Source organism: Cupressus sempervirens, chromosome 2, assembly GCF_028749045.1.
Source record: "Cupressus sempervirens isolate cs-2001-9-10 chromosome 2, ASM2874904v1, whole genome shotgun sequence".
NCBI classification, from domain to species: Eukaryota; Viridiplantae; Streptophyta; class Pinopsida; order Cupressales; family Cupressaceae; genus Cupressus; species Cupressus sempervirens.
Window position 1 is genome coordinate 74,864,121 of NC_143119.1, and position 27,537 is coordinate 74,891,657.

Genomic DNA, 27,537 nt, shown 5'->3' on the forward strand with positions numbered 1-27,537 from the left:
TGGAGGTGTACAGACATAGGCCAGTGACTTTCACTTGGTCAGGAGATATGAGATCCACAAAGGAGTACCAAACATCCACAAACTAATTTTTCGGATGTTTGTGATATCCAAAAGGTCCTCATTTATATAAGAGAATCGATGTGGCAATATGAAGATTGACTCCCAGCATGATGACTCGGGTGGAAGCATAACAAATGGTGGGGTCTTGTGACGACATTTGGCTTTGTGTTGTCTAATGTAAACTTATCCAAATTTCCACATTGGCATCCAAGCATATTTATTTCAAAGCGTTCAAATACTTTAAATAATATTTGGAAGGCAAGGTTATAAAACATGGACGTGGGTTTTAATATTTAGTTCATGTGGCTAAATATTAAATAAACTTGAAAAAGTTCCCTAAAGTGTTGGAAGCAGAGATTTTAAAGATTCAGTTTTAATAACTGAAAAGGAAGCTTACTAAAGGAAAATGGTTAAGAATCAGTTATTAAAACCGAAAAGGATTACGAAATAGCAGGATGATGCCATCAAAAGATAAAAAGGGTTCCGGTTTTTGGTGGAAGGGGCAGACTTTGTGCTATGAAAAAGAGAGTCAGGAATAGCAGAAAGAGAACAGGGGGATTGTACGGATTTTGTGCTACAGGAGGGTAGATAATTTTCTGAATGAAAGATTAGTGTGTGCCTTTGTTTTGTTGCGTTTAGAGGAGAGTTTTAGTATATCAGAACTTTGGGTTTGTGTGTTAGCTTTCTGCTCAAAGTTAATCTTTGAATTACCATGATTGTCTCTAAATGCAATTTTGATGCATACAATTATTGTCACGATTATTATTAAGAACTTGAGCTTTTCTATTCGTGTGTTTGGAGAGAACAATTAGTCTTTCTTTCTACATTTCTCCTATAATGTAATCATTGGGTAAATGAACTTTGTATCATATACTTTTTGTTTCCCTTTGATTAATTAGTTTCTTCGCATCTACGTCGTGTTTACAAGTGGATGTTTGTCTGCCTTTCGTGCTTTCTGGTCAAAAGCATCTGTGTTTGTAATTCTGTAAATTCATTGTAAATCATATATGGGGAGTTGTACCCGGATAAATTCAGAGAGCGCTTACGCTCTTCAATAGCGAAGTGACCCAATTGTTAGTGCATATTTAGTCTTCCTATCTGGGCATTTTGGGGTTAATTTGTATGTATTTCTTTGGAGGGCAATCTGTTCACTAACACAATGCAATGTAGATCCCTCTATGCCTCTCTCCTGTAGTCTCCGAAGCTCTTTTGGCGCACCTTGTTCCCTCGCCACCCTTCCCCCCCACCCTCCACCATGGATCACAGCTCCCTTGTTTCTCACATCTCCACTCCCTATGATATCCCCTCACAGTGCTCTTTAACACACTGGTTTGCACTAGCTTTCACTATCTGGTCCATAAGATCGGGTCAGTCTCAGACCCCAACAACTACAAGACCTCATAGTTGGGCATATGTTTGCCAAACTCTATGCCACCACGCTAAAAACTATCTTATATAGGGAGCTTGATCGGCAGCACTTTTGGTTAGGGGACAAGCCGGTTTTCATACAAATTGCTAGACCATGAACCATATCCTGACTCTAGAGACTATCATTAAGGGGGCTCGACACCACTTAATGAAAGTCTATTGTTGCTTTGTAGACTTTCGCAAAGCCTTTGATTTTGTTCCTCAGATGGCTCTCTTTAAGAGACTTAGATACATAGGGATTTCAGAGACTCTCACGACAGCTATCATGAGGTTATATGAGAGTTTTGTGGGCAGGTTTAGGGCTCCATAGGGGCTTTCAGATCCTATTCAGAGCACCATCAGGGTGAAGAAAGGCTTCCCTCTCTCCCCTACACTTTTCGGTATTTACATGACAAGCTTGAGGCTTTCCTCCGTGACTTTTCGTTCCCAAGTGATGGCTGCTACTTACGTCGAGTTTTCGTCTCCACTTTACTGTTTGCCAACAATGTAGTTATTTTGGCTTCTTTCCTAGAGGGGCTCTAGTGGCTTCTTGATTGGGTTGACCTCATTTTGTTACTTGTAGTAGTTAGTTTTGTACCTGGGCAAGACCTGGGTGATAATCTTCAAATGCTTGAAGACCTCGCATCTCCACTTCTACTTGAAGGATGAGAAGGTTGAGATCACATCCTCCTATACTTACTTGAGCATTAAGTTATCTGGACCCTGTTTCAGTATAAGACCTATCATGTAGCCTTAGGTTTAAAAGGGCTTGATTACCTAGCTATGCTTGAGAGATAAGTGTTTCACACATCACTTCTAGGATACCATGACCAAGATGTCCCTCTTAGAGTCCTTGGCCGGGTCCACCTAGTCGAGAGAGTCCATAACCCTCTTTTGGCAGATTATTAAATGTCATCAGACCACTCCCCACAACATCATCTTGGTCGAGTTTGGGGTTCATCCTTTCTGACTTGGGGCCATCTTTGATTCGGGTTGGTTTCTTCATCGGCTTTGAAGCTTCGCGAACTCTATTGAGGGTCATCACAGATATTCTTACCTGACCTTTTGCTCTTCTGAAGTGGTGGCAAGCTCCGATCCTATTGGCAGAGCTCGTTGCTAGTATGCCTAAGCCTTTGCTCTTCTTGATTTGATTAGGATTGCAATGGTTTGCCTTCCCCCTTTCAGTTCTCTCTACATGCCCCTTCTCACCTCCTTCCCTCTCAACAGTTGTTTGAGCACGTCAAACTCGACATCTATAGACAGTATATTATCACAACATGGAGTAAACCTTTAGGGGGGCTCCACTCGAGCATGGCTTTCTATGCTAAGCACTACATGGATATTTAGGTTAGGATTATTGTGCGCCCTTGGTACCTCACTCGTCATTGGAGTTATGCCCTCAACATCTCTTTGGGATCTTTTAGAGTGGGCTCACATCAATTACATATGCAAACTGACCACCAAATTGACAAACAAGACAGGATCTATTGTCTTTGTCCCCTAGGGGAGGCTCAAACTAAGATCCATTTTGTTTTCCTTTGCCCATTTACTATGAGATCAAGGGGAGTCTCTACTACTTATTTGGAGAGTAGGTCCCTTTCTTCATTTTTCAAGTACACTAATCAACAATGTCTTGCACTTTATCTCCAAGAGGCCATGCGGCTTTATGATCACACTTTGTAGCTTCAATTCCCATCAAGACAGACTTCAGACCATCTCATCACCTTCTTCACACCTATGTCTCATGTCCAGGGGACGAAACGGTTGCTCGACCCTCCTTCAAGTCACACTAGATTTGTGAGGCCTTGCAGAGGACACACTCAACAACATCATCCTATCTCCAACGGCTCCCTAAGATGATCCGGGGCACACCCTCACCCCAAACCGTATCCTCCAGTTCTGAACTACTTCTCATCTACGAGGAGTATTTAGTATCTCCTTGTTCTATTCTTTTGCTTTCTTGCTTGTTCTTTCCGCGGACACCGTAAGGTGCTTTTGTTGTTGATTGTTGCCTTCTTGTGTATTTTACAATCCCTTAGATCCTTGTGGTCTCTTGTTGGACAGTAATAAATTTATCTTATCTTATCCTAAGTCTTGGTTGGGACTTAGGAAGCCACCATAGTCCCATTTTCTTCTATCTTTGACCACCAATATTTTACGATCTACTCTTATTTGACTTTGATAGCAATTCATGTAGTTGGTAGTTTATCTTCATTGTCAGCGACGCATCTCTTTGTGGTTGGCCTCCATATAAGGCACTTGAAGATTTGATCAACCCAAAATTTGATTGGTAGTCTTTCCTTAGTTGGTAGCATGCGTTGATTTCACAATAATTTTATTGGAGCGATTAATTTTATTATCATTCATTGCTTGTGCAGTATGTTTCAAATATCATTGATTGGTGATTCATATCTTGTTTTCCCAGCCTTTTTTTTTGGTTGTTGAGGTTGGCATTGAAGGATTGCGTATGCGCTACCCCAATCTCCCAATTGGTACATGTTATGGCTTGTAGCTACAAATGTATTTATTGGGAGGTGTTTTGGCTCATTTGTCGGCCCTAGCCCTTCACATGGTTGTTTAAATTGAAACAAGCTCAAGTACTTCTTGGCAATCTCTTCACATTTATTCACAACATTCCATATTTTGCAAGCCCATATTCAACAATCAATCTTTACTTCGTTCTTGAGCCACTTCATTATAAAGCTTTGTACATTATATTTGAAACTTTATAAAAACATAATTAGTTGTGTTAAAAATACTCTTAAATAGAATTTATATACACTATAAAAAATGTTAAGTAAACAAGCAAAGTTGTCTAAATAAAGACAACGTTTGAAAATAGAACTGATTAAGAGAACTAAAAAGAAAGCCTCAATGACCATTAACTAAGGTTCTAAAAGAACAAGCTAAATATAGAAAGAACCTAGGATACTAAAAATACTCTAATACCATCCCTTAATCGTCATTCTATCAAGTACCCTACAGAACATTGTACATGTCTTCTAGTTATAAATTCTTCAGAACATGTTGTTGCTACTATGACCCTCCCGAGATCTACAATATGTCAGTACCTAAGAGTAGCCACAAAAACGGAGCAAGATGCCCCCTCCTTTAGAATGGTCTTTAATAAGAGGCAAGAGCCTATCACTGAGATGGGTCTACCGCTAACACTCCTAGAATCTATAAAACCTCTAACAAAAAATCATTGCAAAACCACCCAGCCTAATGTTGGATAACTAAATTGTCCTTCCTTGGAAACAAAGATACACATTGAGAACAACTGTCATAATTTTGAGGAAAAATCAGCAAACCATCCAAACTCTACTAATGAGCAAGATGCCCCAAAACAGACTACAAGATACTATGATTTGAAGTTTACAAAGCATTGTTTTTTAGAAAAGATGGGAAAACCCTAAAGCAAGAGCACCTATTATAAGATCTCATGCAAACTTCATGAATTATTATAACCACATATGATTTTTGAGGAGAAAATTTGACCGAAACCCAACACAATATTTGAGGTGAAAATATGATCAAAACCCAAAACAATTTTTTAGGTGAAAAATCGATCATAACCCAACACAATTTTTAAGATGAAAAATTGATCAAAACCGAACATAGAATCTAAGATACAAATCGAGGAATACAAAACTTTGTTTTGGTAGAAACCCACCAGAATTTTCTCTTTGAAGGAAAAAAAATGAAAACCACCAAATAATTTGTGAGGACGAATAATTAAAACCCGCCAAATAATTTTTGTGGAAAAATTATTAAAACCCTCTATAATTTTTTATAAGAGAAAAAAATTAATAAACCCATCAAATAACTTTTTAAAGGGCAAAATTAGAAAAGCCCTAAAGGATTTTTTAAGGATAACAAAGTTATGAAAAACCCAGATATTTTCTTACGAAAAAAATATTTTAAAAAAATGATCAAAAAAACCTTTGAAACTTTTGAAAAAAATTCATTAAAAAATTCATTGAAGAGTTGTTTAGAATTATTAAAAATTTCAAAGACTAAAGTCTTGCGCCCTCCCATAAGGGAATCAGACCCAACCCACTTTGATACCATGAAACTTTAAAAATCAGAATTATTTGAATTAAAAATATACTCTTAAATAAAGTTCACAAACACTATAAAAAGCGTTGAGTAAAAAGCAAAGTTGTCTAAAAAAAGACATCGTCTAAATAATAGAACTGATAAAGAGAACTAAAAACAAAATCTAAAAGACCATTAACTAAATTCCTATAATAATGAGCTAAATATAGCAAGAACCTAGGATACTAAAAATATTCTAAAAGAATTAGGAATAGTTTTATCAAGTCTTTTAATGTGCACAAAAGTGTTTTTGGCACAAGCATTACTCATGCATCGATTGATCTACTGAGAAAAATGATATGATTCTTATCATACCCTAGCTAGCTCTAGATCTTGTTTGGGAAGCTGTGAGGAAGGTTTTCCTCTTCTTGTTGTGCAAGATCTCCTCCTACGAGCTCATTTTTTCGACCATGACTTTACTTTATTGGCCAAGCCTATGCATTTTGGAGCAGACTTTATTTTGGTTATAGTTTTGCCAAATATTTTGTTTATTTGCCATTTTAGGGATTTCGTCTTGTGAATGCCCATGGTGGGCCCCCGGTGCGAAGAGTAGCGTATCTAGATTTTTAGTCCCACATTGTCCATGGAGCTTGGTTATTTTCTCTTTATATTTGGTGGTGTCCCTTCTTGTGGTGTGAGTTGAGTAATCATTGTGCGTTGTGGATCTTTTGCGACTTGTGAATCTTTTATCTAGTAGAAATTTACAGCGGTGAGGTCTACTTGCCACTGCTTTGAATATCAAAATCCTCTCAATCAATAGGCCTAATTTTTTGATCAACCAATCATACGTGATGACATGGAGAGACCAATTGTTGTGTGTTTAGCTTCCGAGCATTCTCATTTGTCTTCAAAAGTGCCTCATACAATTTTTTTCAAATTGGTGCAAGTTTCTCATGCAGAGGCCAATTTTTGCAAGACTGGACATCGACAAAAAACTGTCAACTTTGCAATGGTATATGTATTTTTCAATGGTTTTTGTATTTAATGTTTTGTTTGCCTGTTGAAGTCAAATCTTGGTTTTGCCCAATTTCTTATGAACAAAGGGGTTAATTGTTGGTATTGTTTGGTATATTTTGTTCCATTCTCTTTTTTTATCATGGATTTTCCTAACGTAGAACTTTTGACTCCATACAATTATCATAAGTGGAAATTCGATATGGAGATATTGTTGTTGAAATTGTAACTGAAGAGAATCACATGACGCCAATATCTTGAGCCCACAAGTGTCGTAGAATAAAGAAAATGGTTTGATAAACAACATGAAGCTCTTGGCACTCTTTTATGTTCGTTTCTCTTGATCTTTGATATCATATGCTATCTTGTACACATCCCAATGATATTTGGACTACCCTAGAAGATCCCTTTGGTAAGCCAAATAAAATGAGGAAATTTCATTTGGAGAATGAACTAATGAGTCTTAATCCTAGAGATATGATAATATCTAAGACTTATTCACAAACCTTAATTCTCTTAGTTGACAAAATGTGGGGTTAGTAAAGAGGATGAAGAATTAATTCTATCTATTCTCTCTACATTAGGTCCTAATTATTCATTATTTGTTTTTGCATTTTATGCCATTATAAAAGTTCCAGGTAATGCATACAAAGTGCTTTTTGTTGATCAATTTGCAATGGAACCCACAATGAAAAAGCAAAGTTGGCACAAATGGACACATTAGTGCCCCCAAGGTCTCAAGCACTTCTGTCAAGAGATTGACATCCAAAGGCTTCAAATGGCAAGGACAAGAAACAAAATAAAGGTTCTAAGTTTAATGAGACCTTTCAGGAATCTCCTTCCCAACATACCCCCGAGTCCAAGCACTCTTCTAAAAAGGAATCTTCTCAAAAGAAGATGAAGTGTGCTTATTATAAGTGATTGCGACATGATGAGCATAGGGGTTGTAATTAGATTAATGAACTTACACACTTTCATAAAAGCATCTCATTGCCCTCATTAGTGTCTCCTTCATCAACATCACAATTGGTAGCATCTTTATCAAAATAGTAAGGGTATGCAAAATTTGGAAATGGGATGAAAGGTAAAGGCTAAAGCACCCTCCACCCCTACCATTCCTAAAAATGGGAGATGACTTCTTGATTCTGTTGACTTGGTGGTCAGCACCTCCTTGGAGATTCGTGGCTCAATCGCCTCCCATGGATCAGGTTAAATCTGGCATTTGTATCAGGCATTGATAGCTCAAGCTTTTCGTGTAACGATAATAGTGATTCCAACAAGTGGTATTAGAGTGTTGGGTTACGGGTTCAAATCCCTTGGGTCATGTTGAGGGGGGAATTGTTGGGAGGTTGGTGCCTTCGTCCCTCCTAGATGAAGGTATTGGTCAGCATAGACTGTTGGATTTGTGACATGTGCCTAACCGCCCCCCGCGGATCCTTGTCTCTAGCTATTGTGATGTTTATTGACAACTTGATCTTTTGGTGTAACGGCAACAGTAATTCCAACAAATTCAAGTGCATCTGATCATATGGCATCTTCTACGAATATGTTATCATAATTTGAGCCTCTCCATTCACCTAATATTTTGATGGGTAACAATACATACATGAAGGTTTGTGGGAAAGGTTCTATTGCCATGGTAGAAGGATCTTTGAATGATGTTCTTTGTGTACCCTCCTTGATCACTAACCTCATTCCATTTATCCAATTACTCATGGTGTAGAAGGTAAGATAGTTGAGTTCACTCCTAATTGTGTATACATTAGGGATATCGACAATGCATCATGATTGTATTTGACGATGATGGAAATGGACAACGTTGCAAATCTTAATCAAGCCCAACCACAAGTCCTCAATCTACAATGTAAATCAATATCATATCAATGGTTCTCTTCTTCATGAATGCATAAAAAATGAAACAAAACAATGATATACTCAAATGCTCTCAAAGAAACGCATGACTCCATTGCTATCCTTTAAGATCTTGTCTTTAAGGATGATGGCTCTTATATTTTCAAGCACATGCACAAAAGGCATTACCGAAAAAGAGTTTGATTGACTGATGCAAGATGTAGCATGAAGATAATGGTCATAACAAGAGTTCTTCAAAGATCACAAGTAGGCAAGTATGCATAAGATCAAAATAGCATTAGTACAGCCATTAGTATTCAAATGAGAGGAGAAAATGTTGTTTTATATAAGTCCTTGTGAAAATCAAGGGCAGAGATTAAGAGGTGAAAGAATGAATGGCTAAGTTTAGAGGGTAGGTAAGGAAAATTAAATAAATGATTATTTATTTATTGATCAACAATAGGTCAAGGCCTTTTTATTTTTTATTATTTAAATTATATTGTTACACCCTGTTAAGTGCGGGACTGAGGGAAAAGAATGCGGAAGAAACACCCCAAGTATTTCTCATATCTCTAAAGGCATAATGGTTTTAACACTCATAATTCTTAGAATTGATTATACTATAGCATGTCTTCTCTAGCTCAATAGTCCATGATTTCATGTTCTTGTTTTTTGATTTCATATCAATTTTATCAAGCCTTAAGATCTGCGGCACACAATTTATCTGCAAAAATCATCAACATTGCTAATCCTAAATTATAATTGTTCAAGTATTATGAGTTATCCTATTATTATTGACTTGGTAAGCTCTATTATTGATTGCTTTGATTAACATAAATTGCTATCGATTCTTATATGGTCCTGGACCATCTATATATTCACACTTTGTTGCATTTTTCTAGATTTTGATACCATCTATATGGTCCTAGACCGTCTTTATGTGCACTTGTTATGGTATCTTTATATGCACTTTGTTGCATTTTTATGGTTTTGATACCATATCTTTGTATGCACTTTTGTTGCATTTTTCAGTAAGTTGTGCAGGGTACTCAATTTTCAAAGTTAACTATTGAAGATACATCATTTCATCTGATTCCTAGTTATCTTATTTTTTATAGGGACCCATGGAGTTTCTCTCCATCATAGATATTGGGTTACACTTTTGTGGATTTTATCTCCCTTTACTTATTGCACTTTGTTGCATTTCATTTATATATTTCCAAGGCAATACTTGTTCATTCATAATCCTTAGAACACATTATTTTATATAGCATATCAGTAATATTGCTCTGAATTTCATCCCTTGATATTATGTATCAGCAATCATTAGAGATCCATTTGCTCATTTTCTCACAGTGTGAGTTCAAATTTCTTTCTTCGTGATTCATTGATTATTGGACATGAGTTTAGACACGCTTGTCAATCTAACATTAATATGTATTTACTAAATTATGTATTATTCTCTCTCGAATCTCTTTGAAAGTTACTGATGTTATAATGAGCTTGCTTACTTCATTGCTTAGATCATGTTTCATGCACGTTATGGATTGAGCACCCATTAACTTGCAGTCAGATCACTCATTAGTGGACTATCTATCCACGCGATTAGTGTAATGCTGATGCAGATTTTATTAGGTGACCTTGTATGCGGTCATTTGTGCATTAATATGTTTATTTTGAGATGAGAACATGGATAATGTTTGAGTACCTAGAATTTATGGTTTTATCTTAAAATCACTTTAGTGAAAATAGAATTCTCAAATACTCTTTAAAGCCAAAATATTTATTATGCTCTTTTCCAAAGATTATACCGATTTGTGCCTAGTGTAGATCCTAATTATGGGCAATCTACTTGTGGAAATTCTTTTTGATTCAGGTCACATCTAATGGAACATTCAAATAGGACAATTCACTTCTCTTGGCTCTTTCATTCACTTTGTACACCACCTCCCCATGCATCCAAATCAAGCCTCTAGTAAAAGAAGGCAACAAGAGCACACTTGGATTTAGCTCAAGATGATGTCAAATTTCTCATTTGAAGATCAAGTTGCAGATATTGTACAATGGCATTTTTTGTCAAAATTTGGGTTGATACCCTTTGATGTAAACTCCCGAGGTAAGGATTAAGGGGGGGTGTTAGAAAATTAATCTTTATTCCAAGGATCCCTTCAACTTGTTTGTCCTCATTTATAATTGTGAGGACATATCATATTTTGTAATTCTTGTAATAAGGAAATTAGTTTATCCTCCTTAGGAGGATGTTGACACTTTGCACACACCTATTATGAATATTGGCATTCATAAACTTGGGAGTTACACATGCAACTTTTCTCCTCATCTCTATTTAAAGAGGTGTATCTCTCATTCAAAAACACAGCACACATCACAATGGATGTTATTGTAAATGAGCTTCATGCTCCACCTCTCTCTTTCTAGGCTTTGCCTCATTCATAATATCACAAGGGGTTTTTCTTGGCTTTTCCCCTTCCAAATTCATGTGTCTCCTTGATGGCTCTTTTGGTGCAAGCTCCTAGTTTATGGTTTCCTCATGGTAATATTTTCTTCATCATCTAGCTCACTTGGATTTCGTTATTTCCTTGCTTCATTTATTTTCCCACTGTAGTGTCCCCTTTATTAGGGTGAGTTTAGGACAAGTAATACCTACAAAATAATGGTTAGAATAAAAACAATAACAAAACTAATTATATTATTCTACTCTCTAATTTAACCCCAATCTTAAGGATGTCTGCAAATTGGACTTCCTACCTCATAGCTACCTCGTCGTCTTCCCAGGAGCGCACCCCTTAAGATTCTTCTTGGACGTGCATCCTCTATCCAAGGCTAATCACATATGCATATGTTGATAATATCAGAATATTTTGGCACATTGATACACGGCTATGGCGGACAATGGAAATCTTAATATCTCACATACACCATGCTTCTAGTCTCATTAATATCCATACTATTAACCCCATGAGCTAACACAATATTATCCACAAGTATGATTCATTAATATAAATAAATTCATAAATATAATTAAACAAATATAATCCATAAACATACCTTTCTTACCTTCTTCTTTTCTTGGTCCATGTGGCTCTATACTTAGTCGGCCCTTCAATGAATTGTTCCTTCTAGATTCTCTCAACTCTATATTTACTTTTTAAAATTCTTCCTTTTCTAATTATAAGGACAAAATATACTTTTTGTTTGTGTTTCTTCTTTTCCAAGAGTCACAACCTTTCATAGTACAAATCCTTTGAGAAGTCACAACACTTCGTAGTTATAATCCTTTCGAAAAGTCACAACCCTTCATAACTAAAATCCTTTGGAAAAGTCTCAAATACTTTATAATCAAAATATTTTTGAAGAGTCGCAACTATTCATAATTATGACCATTTCAAAGGTTCACATCCTTTCAATATCATTGATACCTTTTCAGAAAGTCACTTCCTTATTTTCTTCATATTACTTTCCTCTTCCATTTTTCTTTTTTGAACTCTCCTCTTCTCCTCTTCTTTTTTCTTCTCTCTAAAATAAACTCTCCTCCCTTTTATATCTTAATTTTAAGGAGTCATGTCTTTTTGTTAAACATCTCGACTTTTCATTAGATTTAGTTCATTTATATTATTCTATGTTATATTATTTATTTACTTATTTGTGGTTTTTATTAAATTTTATTTAGAAAGTTAACATACTTTCTACAATATTGTCTCTTGTATTTAATTTTATTTCTTTATTTACTTATTGAAATTTTATTATTTTTTAATTATTTAAAATATCATACTAAATATTATTTCATTAATAATATAGATTAAATTATTATTATTATTTCCTAGTTTTAAATTTTTGTTTTAATATAACTTTATTATCATTACTTATTTAATAATATTTTATTATCTAATTATTATTAAAATTCTATATTAAAATGGGGATATGACAACATCCCAAGCCACTAGAGCTACTATAACCAATTTATTGGACTATTGCAAGTGTGACGAGTAAGTGACAAGTAATCGACATACTCATGGAGTTTACTCATCATTACAGAGATTCCAGTGCTCCATTTCTATGACTACAAGCGTAGCTATAGGTCATGTTCTCTTCCGAATAGTATGTAAATGAATGTGAAAGCCCATGAGGCAATGTAACAGTTGTACATGTTAAGTAACATGGATCATTACTGCAAATGTAAATATATTGCCATTGTTGTAGATATTTTTCAAATGCCGATTTGAGGACTCATAAATATGAGAGGAAAGATGTCTCTATAGTTAATCATCATTAGTTAGTATATTAATAATATAAATAACCATATGTCTAATATATAAGTTATTATATATATAATATATTAAATGTAATATATATATTATATATATAATAATATATATATAAAAGAATATTTATCTGATGATGGTTTACCATCAATAATGAAACTCATGATCATATCAAGCTGATTGTAGCTACAAACTTAACACTCCCTCTTAGTTAGGAAATATTGATATAGAACATATTATGTTCTTGAGTATATAAAGAGATATCATCTCAATATGATATTCCTAGAATGACATATTTAAGGATATGAACATAAATCCATCAACACGCACACATATATATTACATACGAAATTGGCTTCGATTCACAATGAGGCTAAATTTCTCAACACTTCTTCTTTAGCAAAAAGGGAATTGAAGCAAATTCTAAAACTTTAATATAAGTTTAAACACCACCTTAAGTGTGGTCTATAATAAATTTATGTTATGGTGTTCGGCAAGATCCGGCCCGAAGAACCATAACAATTTAATTTCATGGTGTCTGGCAGAATCCGGCCCAAAGAAACATGATGAGTTGGTTATTAAGGTGTCCAGCAAAATCCGGCCCAAATAACCATGACAGCACTTGCTCTAACACATTTTGGTAGGAGATAGGTCTATAATTAATAAGATCGTCACCTTTCAATAGGTACCTTCTGTTTGTTATCATAACTTCCGGCACTCCGAAACAACAAATTAATGTAGTCTGTTATGATAACAGGTCCAACTATTGATAAGATTGTCACCTTTCAATAGCTCCCCTCTAAATATATACATCAATGAAAGATCGTCACCTTTCATGATATAATCACAATAGCATCATGTAGTAGCTCACATGACATCCACCATGAACCAAGTTAGAGGGTGGACCCACCATAGCTGCTACTAGAGGGTGGAACAAGGGTTTTCACCTTAGACTTCTCTCTCATAGAGGAGAGGGCATTACAAAGAATTTCTCTTAGAACTTCTCCTCATAGAGAAGATATCATCCACAAAGGATTGCATCTCAAAATTTCTCCCTATGAACATCAATCCTAGGAAGTCAGGTCCTCTAGTTACTTCCTCAAAAACTCTCTTCACCCAAGGATGTCTGTCGAACTCACTCTGAATCTGATATCAATCTTCTTATTTTCTAGTGATAAGTCAATACTTCCTCATGATCCACTCAATAGTAGGCCCATCATAATCATACAGTCACACACATGTATTTCTAGACTCCCTATGAGTATCAATCTTCTAAGCTCTTGTGTTGCCTTCGAAGAAGTGTCATACTCCCTCTTAATATAGAAGGATACTCATAATCTCAATCATCAAGGATATTTGCTTCAAGAGCCTCACTTTATCTAGCCTGGTCATAACTTCTTTTAAGCTACTCTCATAAGTTGCCTAATGTGTCATTCTTCTTTACCTACAAGATTAACTTCATAACAAAGGAAAAGATCAAGGCAAATAACTCTTATAGTATGTGTAGAATTACAAATAAGAGAGTATACAATAAGCAAGTAAATATAATACTCAAATAAATACTTATCTGCATATTAACGTTCTTGATACAAGTTGCTCCAATGAAGGTCCATGTGTATCAAAAAAAAAATGCCTTTGTATAAACATTTGTCAACCAATGGGAATGAAACATTGGTTATTATCCTCCCCCCCCCCCCCCCCCCCACAATGTAAAATTCCCACTCATTCCATCAACATTATTAATGATACTTAGTTCTCATGAGAGATAATTTCGTTCTATGAAATTTGTATCTTAGGAATGTATTGAAGTTCTACTTCCATGAATGATCCATCATTGCTATTATTCGTCATATCATCATCTCCTTGGTGTATGTAAAGTTCCCTCTATACTTATCTGATTTTTCAATTTCAAGAGGGTCTTTGTAGTTTCCTTGTAGAATATTTCTCACCTTTCACTCTTCAGAATACATGTTTCCTCTATTTGCTTCCTCTCTTTCAAGGTTGCCTCTAATGAAATGTTAGTTTCCCTCTAAATCTCAATCTCCCTCTTTTCCTGCAATAACATTCTCGGAGGAAAAAATGAAGGAAAATAATTCTTATAGTATGTAAAGAATTACAAATAAGAGGCTGACTGCAATAAATAGATAAACATAATACTCAAGCAATCTTTAATACTTCTTGATTCATCATCCTCTTTACACTAATATCAATACTTCCTCTAATTTACTTCTTTTACATTATTCTAATATTTGGGGAATCCCCAGTCATGTTGGTCAAGGTCAAATGGAGATCATTATGTTACATACCAACATTATAACGATTATAGAAAACATAGTCATCTCAATAGATCTCCTATTATGATACTATACCATTTGAATCAATCTTTCCATACATAATATTTTATATTAATTATAAAATATGAAATGTTAGTTTCCCTCTAAATCTCAATCTCCCTCTTTTCTTGCAATAACATTCTCGGAGGAAAAAATGAAAGAAAATAATTCTTATGATATGTAAAGAATTACAAATAAGAGGCTGACTGCAATAAATTGATAAACGTAATACTCAAGCAATCTTTAATACTTCTTGATTCATCATCCTCTTTACACTAATATCAATAGTTCCTCTAATTTACATCTTTTACATTATTCTAAAATTTGGGGAATCCCCAGTCATGTTGGTCAATATCAAATGGAGATCATTATGTTACATACCAACATTATAAAGATTATAGAAAACATAGTCATGTCAATCAGATCTCCTATTATGATACTATACCATTTGAATCAATCTTTCCATACATAATATTTTATATTAATTATAAAATATCACTTCAAATATTCTTAAGAGTCATAATATCAAATAAGTATTATTCCACTTATATCTACCTATAAGGAAATAAATGAGTAACTATATAAAACAAAATCATAACATAAAAAATCATTGTACTTACTGCCAATCCTTGTGGTACCCGCAAAATGACTTTTAAAATTTGACTTACCTTCTTTGTTGCATATTCGAGCACAATTATATTTCTATCAAAATAGTGACAATGTCAAGGAAGTCTTTTTCGATGTGCCCAGTATTTGAAAGTACTTAGTTCCCACAATACATGGCTCACCATCATGTTCAGCATGTGGAGGTTGATCCATGTAAGAGAATAAAATCAACGATAGGAGATCTTAATGGTATGGCATAGAATCTCTTCAACGAATATAACAATCTCATTACCTTTATGTGTTTGGGTGATGATCTTGAAGTATAAGGTAATCTACATCACCATTTTCCACATTAAAATCCTTTGACTTAATGTCATCACATGGAGCACGTTGAATGTTTAAATGCATTAGGTTGGACATATTTTTCCCTACACCATTCCTGTAATATCTTTCGTTCCTTGTATTTACTATGGTGTCACTTTATGTTTTGAATATTCTTCCTTCCAAATAAAAGTGGGTCCTTCCATAACACACAAACCAGCTGAGGTGGCTCTATTATTTCAAATTATGTTTTGGTGAATATAGTTTGAATAAAGATAGAAATAAAAGGACTCAATGTCCATTCATGTCCATTCACGTAACTTGCAAGTAGGTGACTTGTCTTTTATCGTCACCTTTGGTTTTCCCCTCCTCATTTTGAAGTGGGTGAATGGTGCTAACTGTATATCTTAATCCTGATGTATTCAACCTTTTTACTGCTGATTTGAGGGTGTCCATTTCCTCCTACTTTTCTATGTTTTGTTGTATATATATTTATCATTAAATTTTGATTGTCATTTCGATAATGATAGGATTGTGTATTCAACTCCCAACTCCTTATACACTGATTCATATATTTGGTACTGGTGGTATTATATCCACTTGTATATTGTTTCTTTATTGCTACACTCCAGCGGACTATAAAAGAATGCAGTTGGATTCTACTTTTACTTGCAATCACCCTAGTTGAGAGTAGATTGTATTTCAGATGGATTCACAATAAGGAAGAGACCCATGATTTGATCAATGCCTGAAGCTATTCTCAGCATTCCATATCTTTTGAATCTGTATCCACGAATTATTCCTTCTCATCCGCCTCAAATGAATATTCATGTGTCTTGTCTTAATATCCTCCTTTAGTGTTTGGACATCTTGATCCTATGTGTATCTCAGCCGAGTATAATTTAACTGCTGGTTAGGTGTATGTAGCGCCCATGGCTCTCTATTGTTGATGTTGCATTAGTGGGTGTGTGAGACGCAATGTTGGTTATCCTTACCTTTAAACCACCGGCCTCATTCTCAAGTGTTGTCTTTGGCTTTGATTAATTCTTATATTTCAAGGTGGCGATGACTCACATATTACATATGGTTGCCAAGTTCCTTAATATAAAATAACAGAGTGAGCAGAAGCAGATCACATCCCTAATAATGTGGCAAGAGAAAGAAGAAAGTTCTATTTTAAGATATGATTATAAATTGCACTCTTGATAATTCTATTTTCGATATGTGGAAGAGTGAAGCACTCTCTTTCCTAGAAGATAGACAGGGCTGTCTCTACGAGAGGAATAACCATATAGAAGCATACAATGTCATACATAGTGCACCGACTAATACCCCTACACACCCACCATGACCACGATGATGAAACTCCCTCGTTCGATCTAAAAGAAAACAATTCCAGGGACGACAAGTGGAGTGCCAACGCGGGAGATCTCGAGGTCAAATTATACCATTCCTCTTCTGGCTACCAGACAGATAATAAACCCCAAAGTATGCCATCACAAGAAGAACCAGAAGCAGCAGTACAATCATATAGAAGGAAGACAATTCGGGGATGGCAAAATAACTTCTCTCTTGTCAAATCTCCTGCAGATGCTCATCACAACCAAGTCGTCACACATTTATTGTTCAATCCTGATTTATCAATTATCATTTGCACTTGATTCTGATACCATGTTAAGTAACATGGATTGTTTCTGCAAATGTAATTATATTGCCATTGTTATAGATATTTTCCAAATGCAGATTTAAGGACTCGTAAATATGAGAGGAGGAGACATGTCTCTATAGTTAATTATCATTAGTTAGTATATTAGTATATATATATATATAAATGTAATACATATATTATATATATAATAATATATATATAAAAGAATATTTAACTAATGATGATTTACCATCAATAATGAAACTCGTGATCATATCAATCTGACTGTAACTACAAACTTAATAGCACAACCATGGATTAGTGGGATGAGAAGCATTGCTCACTCTTCCTAGAGTTTTTCACCCATTTGAGTATTTCACCAAAGTTAACCTCATGTTTCATTTTGTGCGCAACTGCAAGGTTGTTCTATATTTGCATGTATGATGTGCTCTCTATTTAGTCCTTGATTGCACATGGCATGAAAATCGACAGCCATTATAGCTGATATTGGTCCATACAGAGGTAATTTGAAAACAACTCACAAAGCCAATCTTGCTCGTTTGCTGGAGTGCGGCATAACTGCCAAGATTATGAGCCTTCTATGGCTTGATGCTGGATGGAGTCTTGCTCCTTCAATAGTGACAAAATTTAACCTAAATAAAGGATATAAACTATATCAAACCATGTGGATGATAGGCATTCATTTGCATTACCTTACAAATTACTTATTGATTCTATTATTAATTGATTTCCTAATGTTGCCCATCATTAAAAACAATAAGAAGGCAAGTGAAAATCACATTAGGAAAGGAAAGCACGTATAAAAGGTTGATAATAATTAACATGAGCATAAAAATGGAAATAAATACACAATTAATACAATTCTTTCTAGAAAAGGTATCTTATTCCAAATACCTCCGATGTATATATTGAAGCTTTTATAGAATTACTAATTGATATAAGATGATATATCTGTGATACATAGAGATATTTAAGTTTTTATATGACTGGAGAAATACGCTCAAGGAAAGACAGAGACTATTACCTTAAGTCAAAAAGTATGCTAGGAGTTAGCTCCTACAGAGTTCAAATATCAAACCAAAACACCCCACAAATAAATTCCTCCACAAACATAATGTCACTTGGAAAACTGCATTGGTTCGTATAAAAAAATAGAGAACTGTATCATTTTCTAACCTCTGTGATTCAATAATTGGTAGCCGAGCAGCCAGTAATTCACAAAATAGCTCCAGAATCTCATATGCAGCTAAAATGTTTTGCTCCCGTATGATGTGTTCCACCTGAAACAAAACTCAAATTTTCAAAATTTTATTGCATGAAAGCATTTGAATCTTTACTTTCCTTATAAGGGTGTACATGCATAGACAATAATTGCTGGAAAGAAACAAACTTTCGGAATTTTCAGTGAAATTATGATAAAGCTTTGTAGGAAAGAATGCCCTTAAGGATCTCTTCTCTCTTCACTATGATCATTCAATGTTCTTTAAGGTGTAAACATACCCGAATACGTGCAGTAGCTTCTTGTCCTGCCAGTAGAAACTGTGCAACCTCCTTCTGCATTTGTTTCAGTTGCATTTCCCTTCTGTTTTTTAGCAACTTAATACGTGCAAGACTTAACTTCAATAATGTTTTGCTATTCAGCAATATGACAAGTATACTTGTCAGAAACTAGAATAAATGGGAATTAAAATGACTTATAAGAAGAAAGTAAGTTAATTATCAACAGATTTCCTATAAATTAGATGAAGCTCATTTATCTCAGGGCTAGTTTAATACTATTCCTATTTGACACTTGAATTATACTGCTCTGAAATACACATATATAATAGTCTCCAGGACAATGTAATTTAAACTACTCCTTAATGTGTTTTTTCTGTTTTTTACATGCCATTGAGTAATCTCCAGTAATTAAGCTTGTGTAAGTCATTTACCACTTTAATGCCACAAAATTAATCTATATATTGGCATGGTGCCAAAAATTTATGGAATCAGTTATTATACCTAGGTTGCACAGGGATGGGGGTACTTAGGGTACAGGTACGTCTATTTTTCAAAATAGGGGATGGGCAATATTTATAAAAAATCTAAAAAGAAAGTCATGGCAATGGTTTTTCAAAACAAGAAGACTGATAAAGTTTGTAGATGTAATGTATATTTTTCTGTTTCAGATTTCAATATGCTTGTAATAATATTATATGCTAAATGTTTAGATGCATAACAGAGAAGGCAGACTTTAAACATGAACAAGAAGATTGTAAATCATATGACAATGACATACTGCATATGATAAACTTCTGACTTGAACAGTGATAAAATTTACTGTTAATCATTATTGTATCAAAGTTCAAAACTGATTATCTGTTGAATTAAGCTTGATAAACAACAAGCTCATATGCAAACAAAAAACTGAAACAAAAACAGAGTTCTGAATCAAGGTCTTTAGTTAAGATGCTCTACACTGAATACACAGCACTTGGGTACATGGATACACATCCAAGGGGTGTGTGTACGTGTACCCATGCAACCTAGTATTATAGATAGAAAAACCCACAATCCACCAAACTGACATTAAAATCCATAAAACATTGTGATATTTAAGATCCATCTTGCAGTTTAACATGAGGGCTTTTTTTAGAACATGCTACTATAATGTTCCCGTTATAAAATAAATTATTTATCAAACTATGTAACGGGCCGATTGATTTAATTTATCTCGGACCCATTTTTATTTTGGAACTATGCACAAGTCACAACAACTAGGTACAAACATTTGATACATGATCGTAATTAAACACTTCATTGCTAATTAAAATCTCACTTGATTGATCTCAAAGAAGATGAGAGGGTATATAGATCGTACTAAAACATAACAAATAATAACTATTATATACCTAAGTATCGCTTTGTTTTGTATTATGACCACTACGTCCAACACGTGTAACTATGCACAAGTCACAACAACTAGGTACAAACATTAGATACATGATCATAATTAAACACTTCATTGATATCTTGTGTATGTAATTAATCATGGCCTTGCCTACGGGTTTGATTCTTCAATACAATCTTAAGAAATAAATAAGTTAAATCCTATATCCTATAAAGAACAAAAATTTTATGTCGCGTCAGCTATCTTTGTACACCCTCGAAAAGTTTTCCCCGACGAGTATTTAAGCACAGCTTATAAGTAGTCATTAGGTATGCTTTTGGATTATTTTCTATGTACTGCGAATTCTTGTTGGAGTTCTGGATTGTTCGCTATTTCGGAAGTGAAAGACCTTCCCTATTTGGCTCATGCAGTTTCGGTGGGATTCAACCCTCACCCTATTCCGTTGTTGCATGTATTACTTAGCTCGGATCTAGCAAGTCGGAACGACATCTTTGGCAAATATTAATCTAAGGGTATTTGTGTTCTAAGTTCCATTATTATTTGATTTTATCTGATAAATTTGGATCCATAAGTTTAGATTGAACTATTGAGTATCACCTCCATCCATACACTTTTTATCATTCCGCACTTTAGGAGAATAATCAAACAAACAAGATATCATTGAACGGCATCCATGTGTTTCATACAACTTTTCTCTGTTGCATAGTCTCTTGTCCGTACGGCTTACCTATTCTTCTACACTGTACTCCTTCTCCACCCTCACCATACAGCGATTTGCACCATCGTACAACCACCAAAGCCTCCTCACTGTACTGCTACATTGCCCTAATCCACAGTACGGCCTCTTCCTTCATCTCACCATACGGCTACACTACCCCAAATCCACCATACGGTCCCTCCCTTCATCCTACCATACGACTACCAAGGACATCATACAACTCTACTACCAGATACAACATTCTTCCTCCTCACCGTACGGCCACCAAATACACCGTACGGCCTTGATTCCACCTACTTCTTGCCACCGTACGGCTACAGTAACACTCCTCAACCGTACAGAACCCAATCCATCTATTGTCATAGGCATTGTATTCTGTACAATACCGTTCGAGTTGCATCCAATTAGCATCCAGAGGTCAAGAACATCACAGTGGTATCAAAGCTTCGATCCTGCTTGCCTATGGACAATAAATGAGAGTTTATAGCCGGATGAGAAGAAGGATACATTCCATTGATAGAATGGCTGTCATACCGAAACCAACAACTACCGAACTCGTGGCACTACTGAGAGAACTTTCCAGGAATCAGGCATAGATCACTGATACTTAGCGACTCATGGAAGAGACTCTCAAGAAGTTGGCAAACAATAAAATATCCGGAGAACAAAATGGTCACAGCACGGACTCGGTGTCAGGTAAATCAAACCCTCCACCACGCTCTCGACCTTCCATGTCGTCCTTTCCCCCATAGACGGAGGCACCACATGGAGGGAAACAACCAACCTTTGAAGAGATGCAAGAACAACTGAGAGAAGACTAGAAGAATGCGAATTTTGGGGAGGATATATCCTACAAAGATTATGCGGATATGAGAATGAGATATCCAAAAGGCAGAAACCGAGGACATTTTAACAATGATCTTAGAAGAAAATTGAGTAAAGTAAATCTGTCTCCAATTTGGCGGATCCGGATCCATATTTGCGCAAGCATGGGTAATAAAGGCCGATACTTACTTCCAGTTGAATCCTATGCCAAAAGAAGAAGCAATCAAATTTGCAACGCTACACTTAGAGGGAGTTGCGCATGAATGGTAGCATCACGGCGCCATCACACTAGGGCATGATCAAATAACTACTTACGCAGAATTCACTCAGAGATTGATAGAGCAATTTGATGGTAAAAATTCGGAACTCAATTTCAAAGATTTGGCATAGCTGAGACAAATTGGATTGGTCGACTAGTACATTACGGAATTTCAAAAACTCTCTGTTTTGGTCACAGACATTTCTGAAAGAAGACAGATAGTGTTCTTCATGGATGGACTAACAGAACCACTGAAAGGTTGGGTCAAAGGGTTCAATCCTACCACTCTGTCGGAGGCTATTAAGAAGGCACGGAGCATGGCATCATCATCAACATCATTCTCTCTTTACTCACACCCCAAACCGACGGCGTTTCCGAGGGACAAAGATAATAAACCTCCACCCAGGAAGCCGTCGTTGGACGAAGCTACTAGACAAGAACTCCGAAGGAAGAAATTATGTTTCAACTGCAAGGGATCGTGGGAACTTGGCCACAGATGCCTCGGAAAGGGAAAATTACACTACATTGAGGTCATGTCTGATGATGAGGATGAACAGGAAGAAACACTCGCCGAAGACAACCAACATCACGATGACACCAACATGGTTAGTCTGAACTATACGGAAAGAATTGCAGCTTTGCTACAGTCTAGAAGAACTATTGCCCTAGCTCGTAGCCCGAGATGCACAATTTTTCGTCTGCGGGGTACCCTTCAAGGACAAAGGGTTATGGTGATGCTGGATAGCGGAGCTACTCTAAATTTTATAAACTCATCTTTGGTAAAGCGAAGAGGTCTACCTACGGAGACACACGCAGGATTTTAGGTCAAGGTTGCCAGAGGGACTCTTCTACCCTACACACACCTTGTTTCTTAGTTAAGTATCACAATGGTGAATCACACGGTGACTGAGGATTTCTTCATAGTGGACCTTGATGACATGGAGGTTATTCTAGGCATACAGTGGACGGAGACGCTTGATGAATACACTCAGAGTTTCAAATGGATGGATTTCACTTTCGTTGTCGATGAAAAGAAGATTGTTCTCCTTGGAATGGAAAATGAAGGTCCGAAGGAAGTTTTTGTGCATCGAATGGAGGCAATTTTTCAGCGTGATGACGTTGCTTGGGCTGCACATTGTTTTGTTTCGACAGAACCTATAAAGGGGCAACGGACACCTCACTAGGATGACAATCTCCAGAAGATTTTGAGCAACCAAGATAAAGTTTTTATAGAAATTCCTACCGGCATACCACCGCATCGAGGGTTTAAACATACAATCAAGTTGGAAGCAAGAGCCAAACCAATCATAACTACACCATACCACCATCCCAAGAGGTTCAAAGATGAGATTGAAAAGATGATTCAGGAACTGCTAGAGAAAGGATGGATCTGTCCCAGTTCTAGCCCTTTCGCGTCATTTGTGGTATTGGTCAAAAAGGATGGGACGATGCGCATGTGTGTGGACTATCGTGCGTTGAACAAAAATAAATAAAGAATAGATATCCCATTCCAAGGATAGATGAGTTGCTGGATGAATTGCATTGCGCAGTCTATTTTTCAAAAATAGATCTTCGTTCCAAATACCATCAGATCCACATGAAAAAGACAGAGAAAAGACAATCTTCCGTTGCCACTACGAACATTATGAGTTTCTGGTCATGCCGTTCGGATTGACAAATGCACCTTCTACATTCCAATCATGCATGAATCGCATTTTCAACAAATAATTGCGTAAGTACTTATTGGTATTTTTTGATGATCTTATTTATAGTAGAATATGGGAGGAGCACCTGAAGCATCTGGATGAAGTCCTAAGGATCATAGAGGAGCAGTCTTTGTTCGCCAAGCAATCCAAGTGTGAATTCGATATGACAGAAATATTGTACCTAGGGCATGTTGTCAATAAATACGGAGTTCAAGTTCATCAGGAGAAGATTCAGGCTATCCTTGATTGGCCTCCCCCAAACTCACTCACAGATTTGCGAGGATTTTTCAAATTATGCAATTATTACCGAAGGTTCGTTAAAGGATTCTCTCAGCTCAGTGCACCCTTAACAGATCTAACAAGGAAGGGATCTTTCTAGTAGGATGAAAAGGTACAACTCACTTTTGATAAGCTGAAAGAGGCAATGAGCACTTGTCTCGTACTTGCATTACCTGATTTCTCTCAACGGTTCATTTTGGAGTGCGATGCATCTGGAGAAGGCATTGGTGTGTTACTAATGCAAGATAAACACCCCATAGCTTATTAGAGCAAGAAGCTTACGCAGACAAAACGCGTATATTCCATCTACGACAAAAAGATGTTGGCCATTGTACATACACTAACCAAGTTCCGCCAATATTTGGTAGGTGCCAAGTTTGTCATCCGTACGGATCACAACAGCGTGAGATATTTTCTAGAGCAACAGTATTTGAACGAGAGGCAACAAAAAAGGGTAACCAAAGTTTAGGCTTTTGATTTTGACACTGAATATGTGAATGGGAAGAACAATGTGGTTGCAGATGCCTTGTCCAAGAAACCTGCCATCTGCTCACTAAACCAGATTTTAGCTGACTGGAAGGCACATCTGTTGGTAGAATACTCTAAGAACACATTTTCCTGTGAGCTAATGGATGGCAACACCAAGGATGATAGGTACAAAGTGGTGGATGATATCATCTACTATAAGAATCGGATATTTTTAGTACCAGAATCCAAATTGAAGCAAAAAATCTTGAAGGAAGTACATGACTCACCCTTAGCAAGACACCAGGGTTTCCTCAAAACTTACAGAAGTCTCTGAGAGAGGTTTTCATGGAAAGGACTAAAAGGGGATGCATTGCAGTATGTAAGAGAGTACGATCTGCCAACAGAACAAATCTAAACATACTCTACCTGCCGGGTTATTACAAGCTCTGCCAATTCCAGAACATAAGTGGGAAAGTATATCGATGGATTTCATAACGGGGCTTCCCAAGGTGAATGGAAAAGATTGTATTTTCGTGGTGGTTGACAGTTTGACAAAGTACGCACATTTCTTCGCCGTCCCCTCAGATCTTCAGGCCGCACAAGTTGCCGATCTATTTTTTAGAGAAGTCTTTTGTCTGCACAGGTTACCCTGAAACATTGTCAATGATTGGGATGGGCAATTCATCACTATCTTCTAAACAGAACTGTTTTGAATGGTAGGGATAGAAATTGTCACCAAGTACTAGTTACCACCCGCAGACAGACGGACAAATGGAGATTGTGAACAAATGGCTCGAAGGTTACCTTCGGAACTACGTATCTACACAACAATGAGCATGGGTCAAATAGATACATCTAGGAAAATATTGCCACAATACCACGTACCACATGTCCATCGGAATGGCACCATTCAAAGCTCTATACGGGTACGAACCCCTTTCCTTTATCGACACAGTCCTGGGTGAGGATCGCGCACCAAGGGCGAGGGACTGGCTTCAGGAGGGACAGGACATACTGAGATGCTTGAAGGAAAACTTCAACAAAAGATGTACACCAACAGACATAGAATGGAAAGAAGTTTCGAAGTAGGGGATTTGGTCTATCTCGAGCTCCAGCCATATCGACAATCCTCATTGAAGGAGAAGGGAAAAGAAAAATTGAAGCCACAATTTTATGGTCCCTATCGTGTAGTTCGTCACGTTGGTGAAGTCACGTACAAGCTGGAACTTCCAGAGCAGAACGTCACGGTAGCCACAGACCTTCCACCACTCAATGAAGGAAAGCTCATATTGAAACCAACCGAGATCATCGAAGTACATGAGAAGACTCTGCGGAACCCCACGGTGAAGGAATATCTGGTGCGTTGGAAACACTTTCTATTGAACGATGTGACGTGGGAGGGCGAGCACATTCTGCAACACCCAGCATTGCATTTGCTTGAGGTCAAGCAAAATTTGGGACAGGAGGACTGAACTATTCCCGTTATAAAATAAATCATTTATCAAACTATTGTAACGGGCTGATTGATTTAATGTATCTCGGACCCATTTTTATTTTGTTTTCATAGTTTGTGTTGCCATCAGCTATCTTTGTACACCCTCGGAAAGTTTTCCCCAACGGGTATTTAAGCACAGCTTATAGGTAGTCATTAGGTATGCTTTTGGATTATTTTTTATGTACTGCAAATTCCTGTTGGAGTTCTTGATTGTTCACCATTTTGGAAGTGAAAGATCTTCCCTATTTGGCTCGTGCAGTTTCGGTGGGATTTAGCCCTCAACCTATTCCGTTGTTACATGTATTACTTAGCTCAAATCTAGCAAGTCAGAGCACTATCTTTGGCAAGTATTAATCGAAGGGTATTTGTGTTCTACTTTTCATTATTATTTGATTCTATCTGATAAATTTGGATCCATAAGTTTAGATTGCACTATTGAGTATCACCTCCATCCGTACACCTTTTATCATTCCGCACTTCAGGAGAATAATCAAAGAAACAAGATATCACTGAACGGCATCCATGTGTTTCATACAACTTTCCTCTGTTGCATAGTCTCTTGTCTGTATGGCTTACCTGTTCTTCCATGCCGTACTCCTTCACCCTCACCGTACAACGATTTGCACCATCGTATGGCCACCAAAGCCTCCTCACCGTACAACTACATTGCCCTAATCCACCCTATGGCCTCTTCCTTCATCTCCCCGTACGGCTACACTACCCCAAATCCATCGTACGGTCCCTTCATCCTACCGTACGACTACCAGGGACACTGTAAAACTCTGCTGCCAAATATGACATCCTCCCTTCTTCTCACCGTACGGCCACCAAATACACTGTATGGCCTTGATTCCACCTGCTTCTTGCCACTGTACGGCTCCAATAACACTCCTCATCTGTACAGAACCCAATCCATCTATTGTCATAGGCATTGTATTCTGTACAGTACCGTTCGAGTTGCATCCAACTGGCATCTGAAGGTCAAGAACATCACAGCTACCACCAGCCAACTCACTGTTGCTTCCTTTGCTTGCCTTTGGGATAAAGGGTCAGCAACTAGTTATCAGATCATGAGACCAAGCACCAGGTAGGATTGAGAAGTCCAAGTTGTATCTAGATGCTATATATAAAAAATAGATGTTATCTGCAGTTGAGATTATCAAGATTTTCGTCTCCTACAAAAAAATTCACTGCATATTTTCACATACATGCATCTTGTACATAAGAACAGAACATAAGTATTTGTCCACTGAGGAGGCAGTACCGAATACTTAGCATTGTAAGTTTTGCACATGCAATTCCCTCGCATAAAGGGACT

The 27,537-nt window shown here is 36.6% G+C and overlaps 1 protein-coding gene across 3 annotated transcripts in view; it reads right to left on the reverse strand.

Annotated features, from left to right (window-relative positions):
- The window catches only part of LOC149571111 (uncharacterized), an 83,666-nt gene that overhangs the window by 46,810 nt on the left and 9,319 nt on the right, over positions 1–27,537 (reverse strand). Inside the window, exons 2-3 of one of the 3 annotated variants that reach the window (XM_089812672.1) lie at positions 19,080–19,133; positions 18,756–18,859 (exon numbers count right to left, since the gene is read on the reverse strand). In XM_089812672.1, coding sequence (XP_089668798.1) covers positions 18,756–18,859; positions 19,080–19,133 — 158 coding nt within the window. Of the gene's footprint in view, positions 1–18,755; positions 18,860–19,079; positions 19,213–27,537 lie in introns of all 3 variants that reach the window. The other 2 variants (XM_089812671.1, XM_089812673.1) reach the window with 2 other exon arrangements.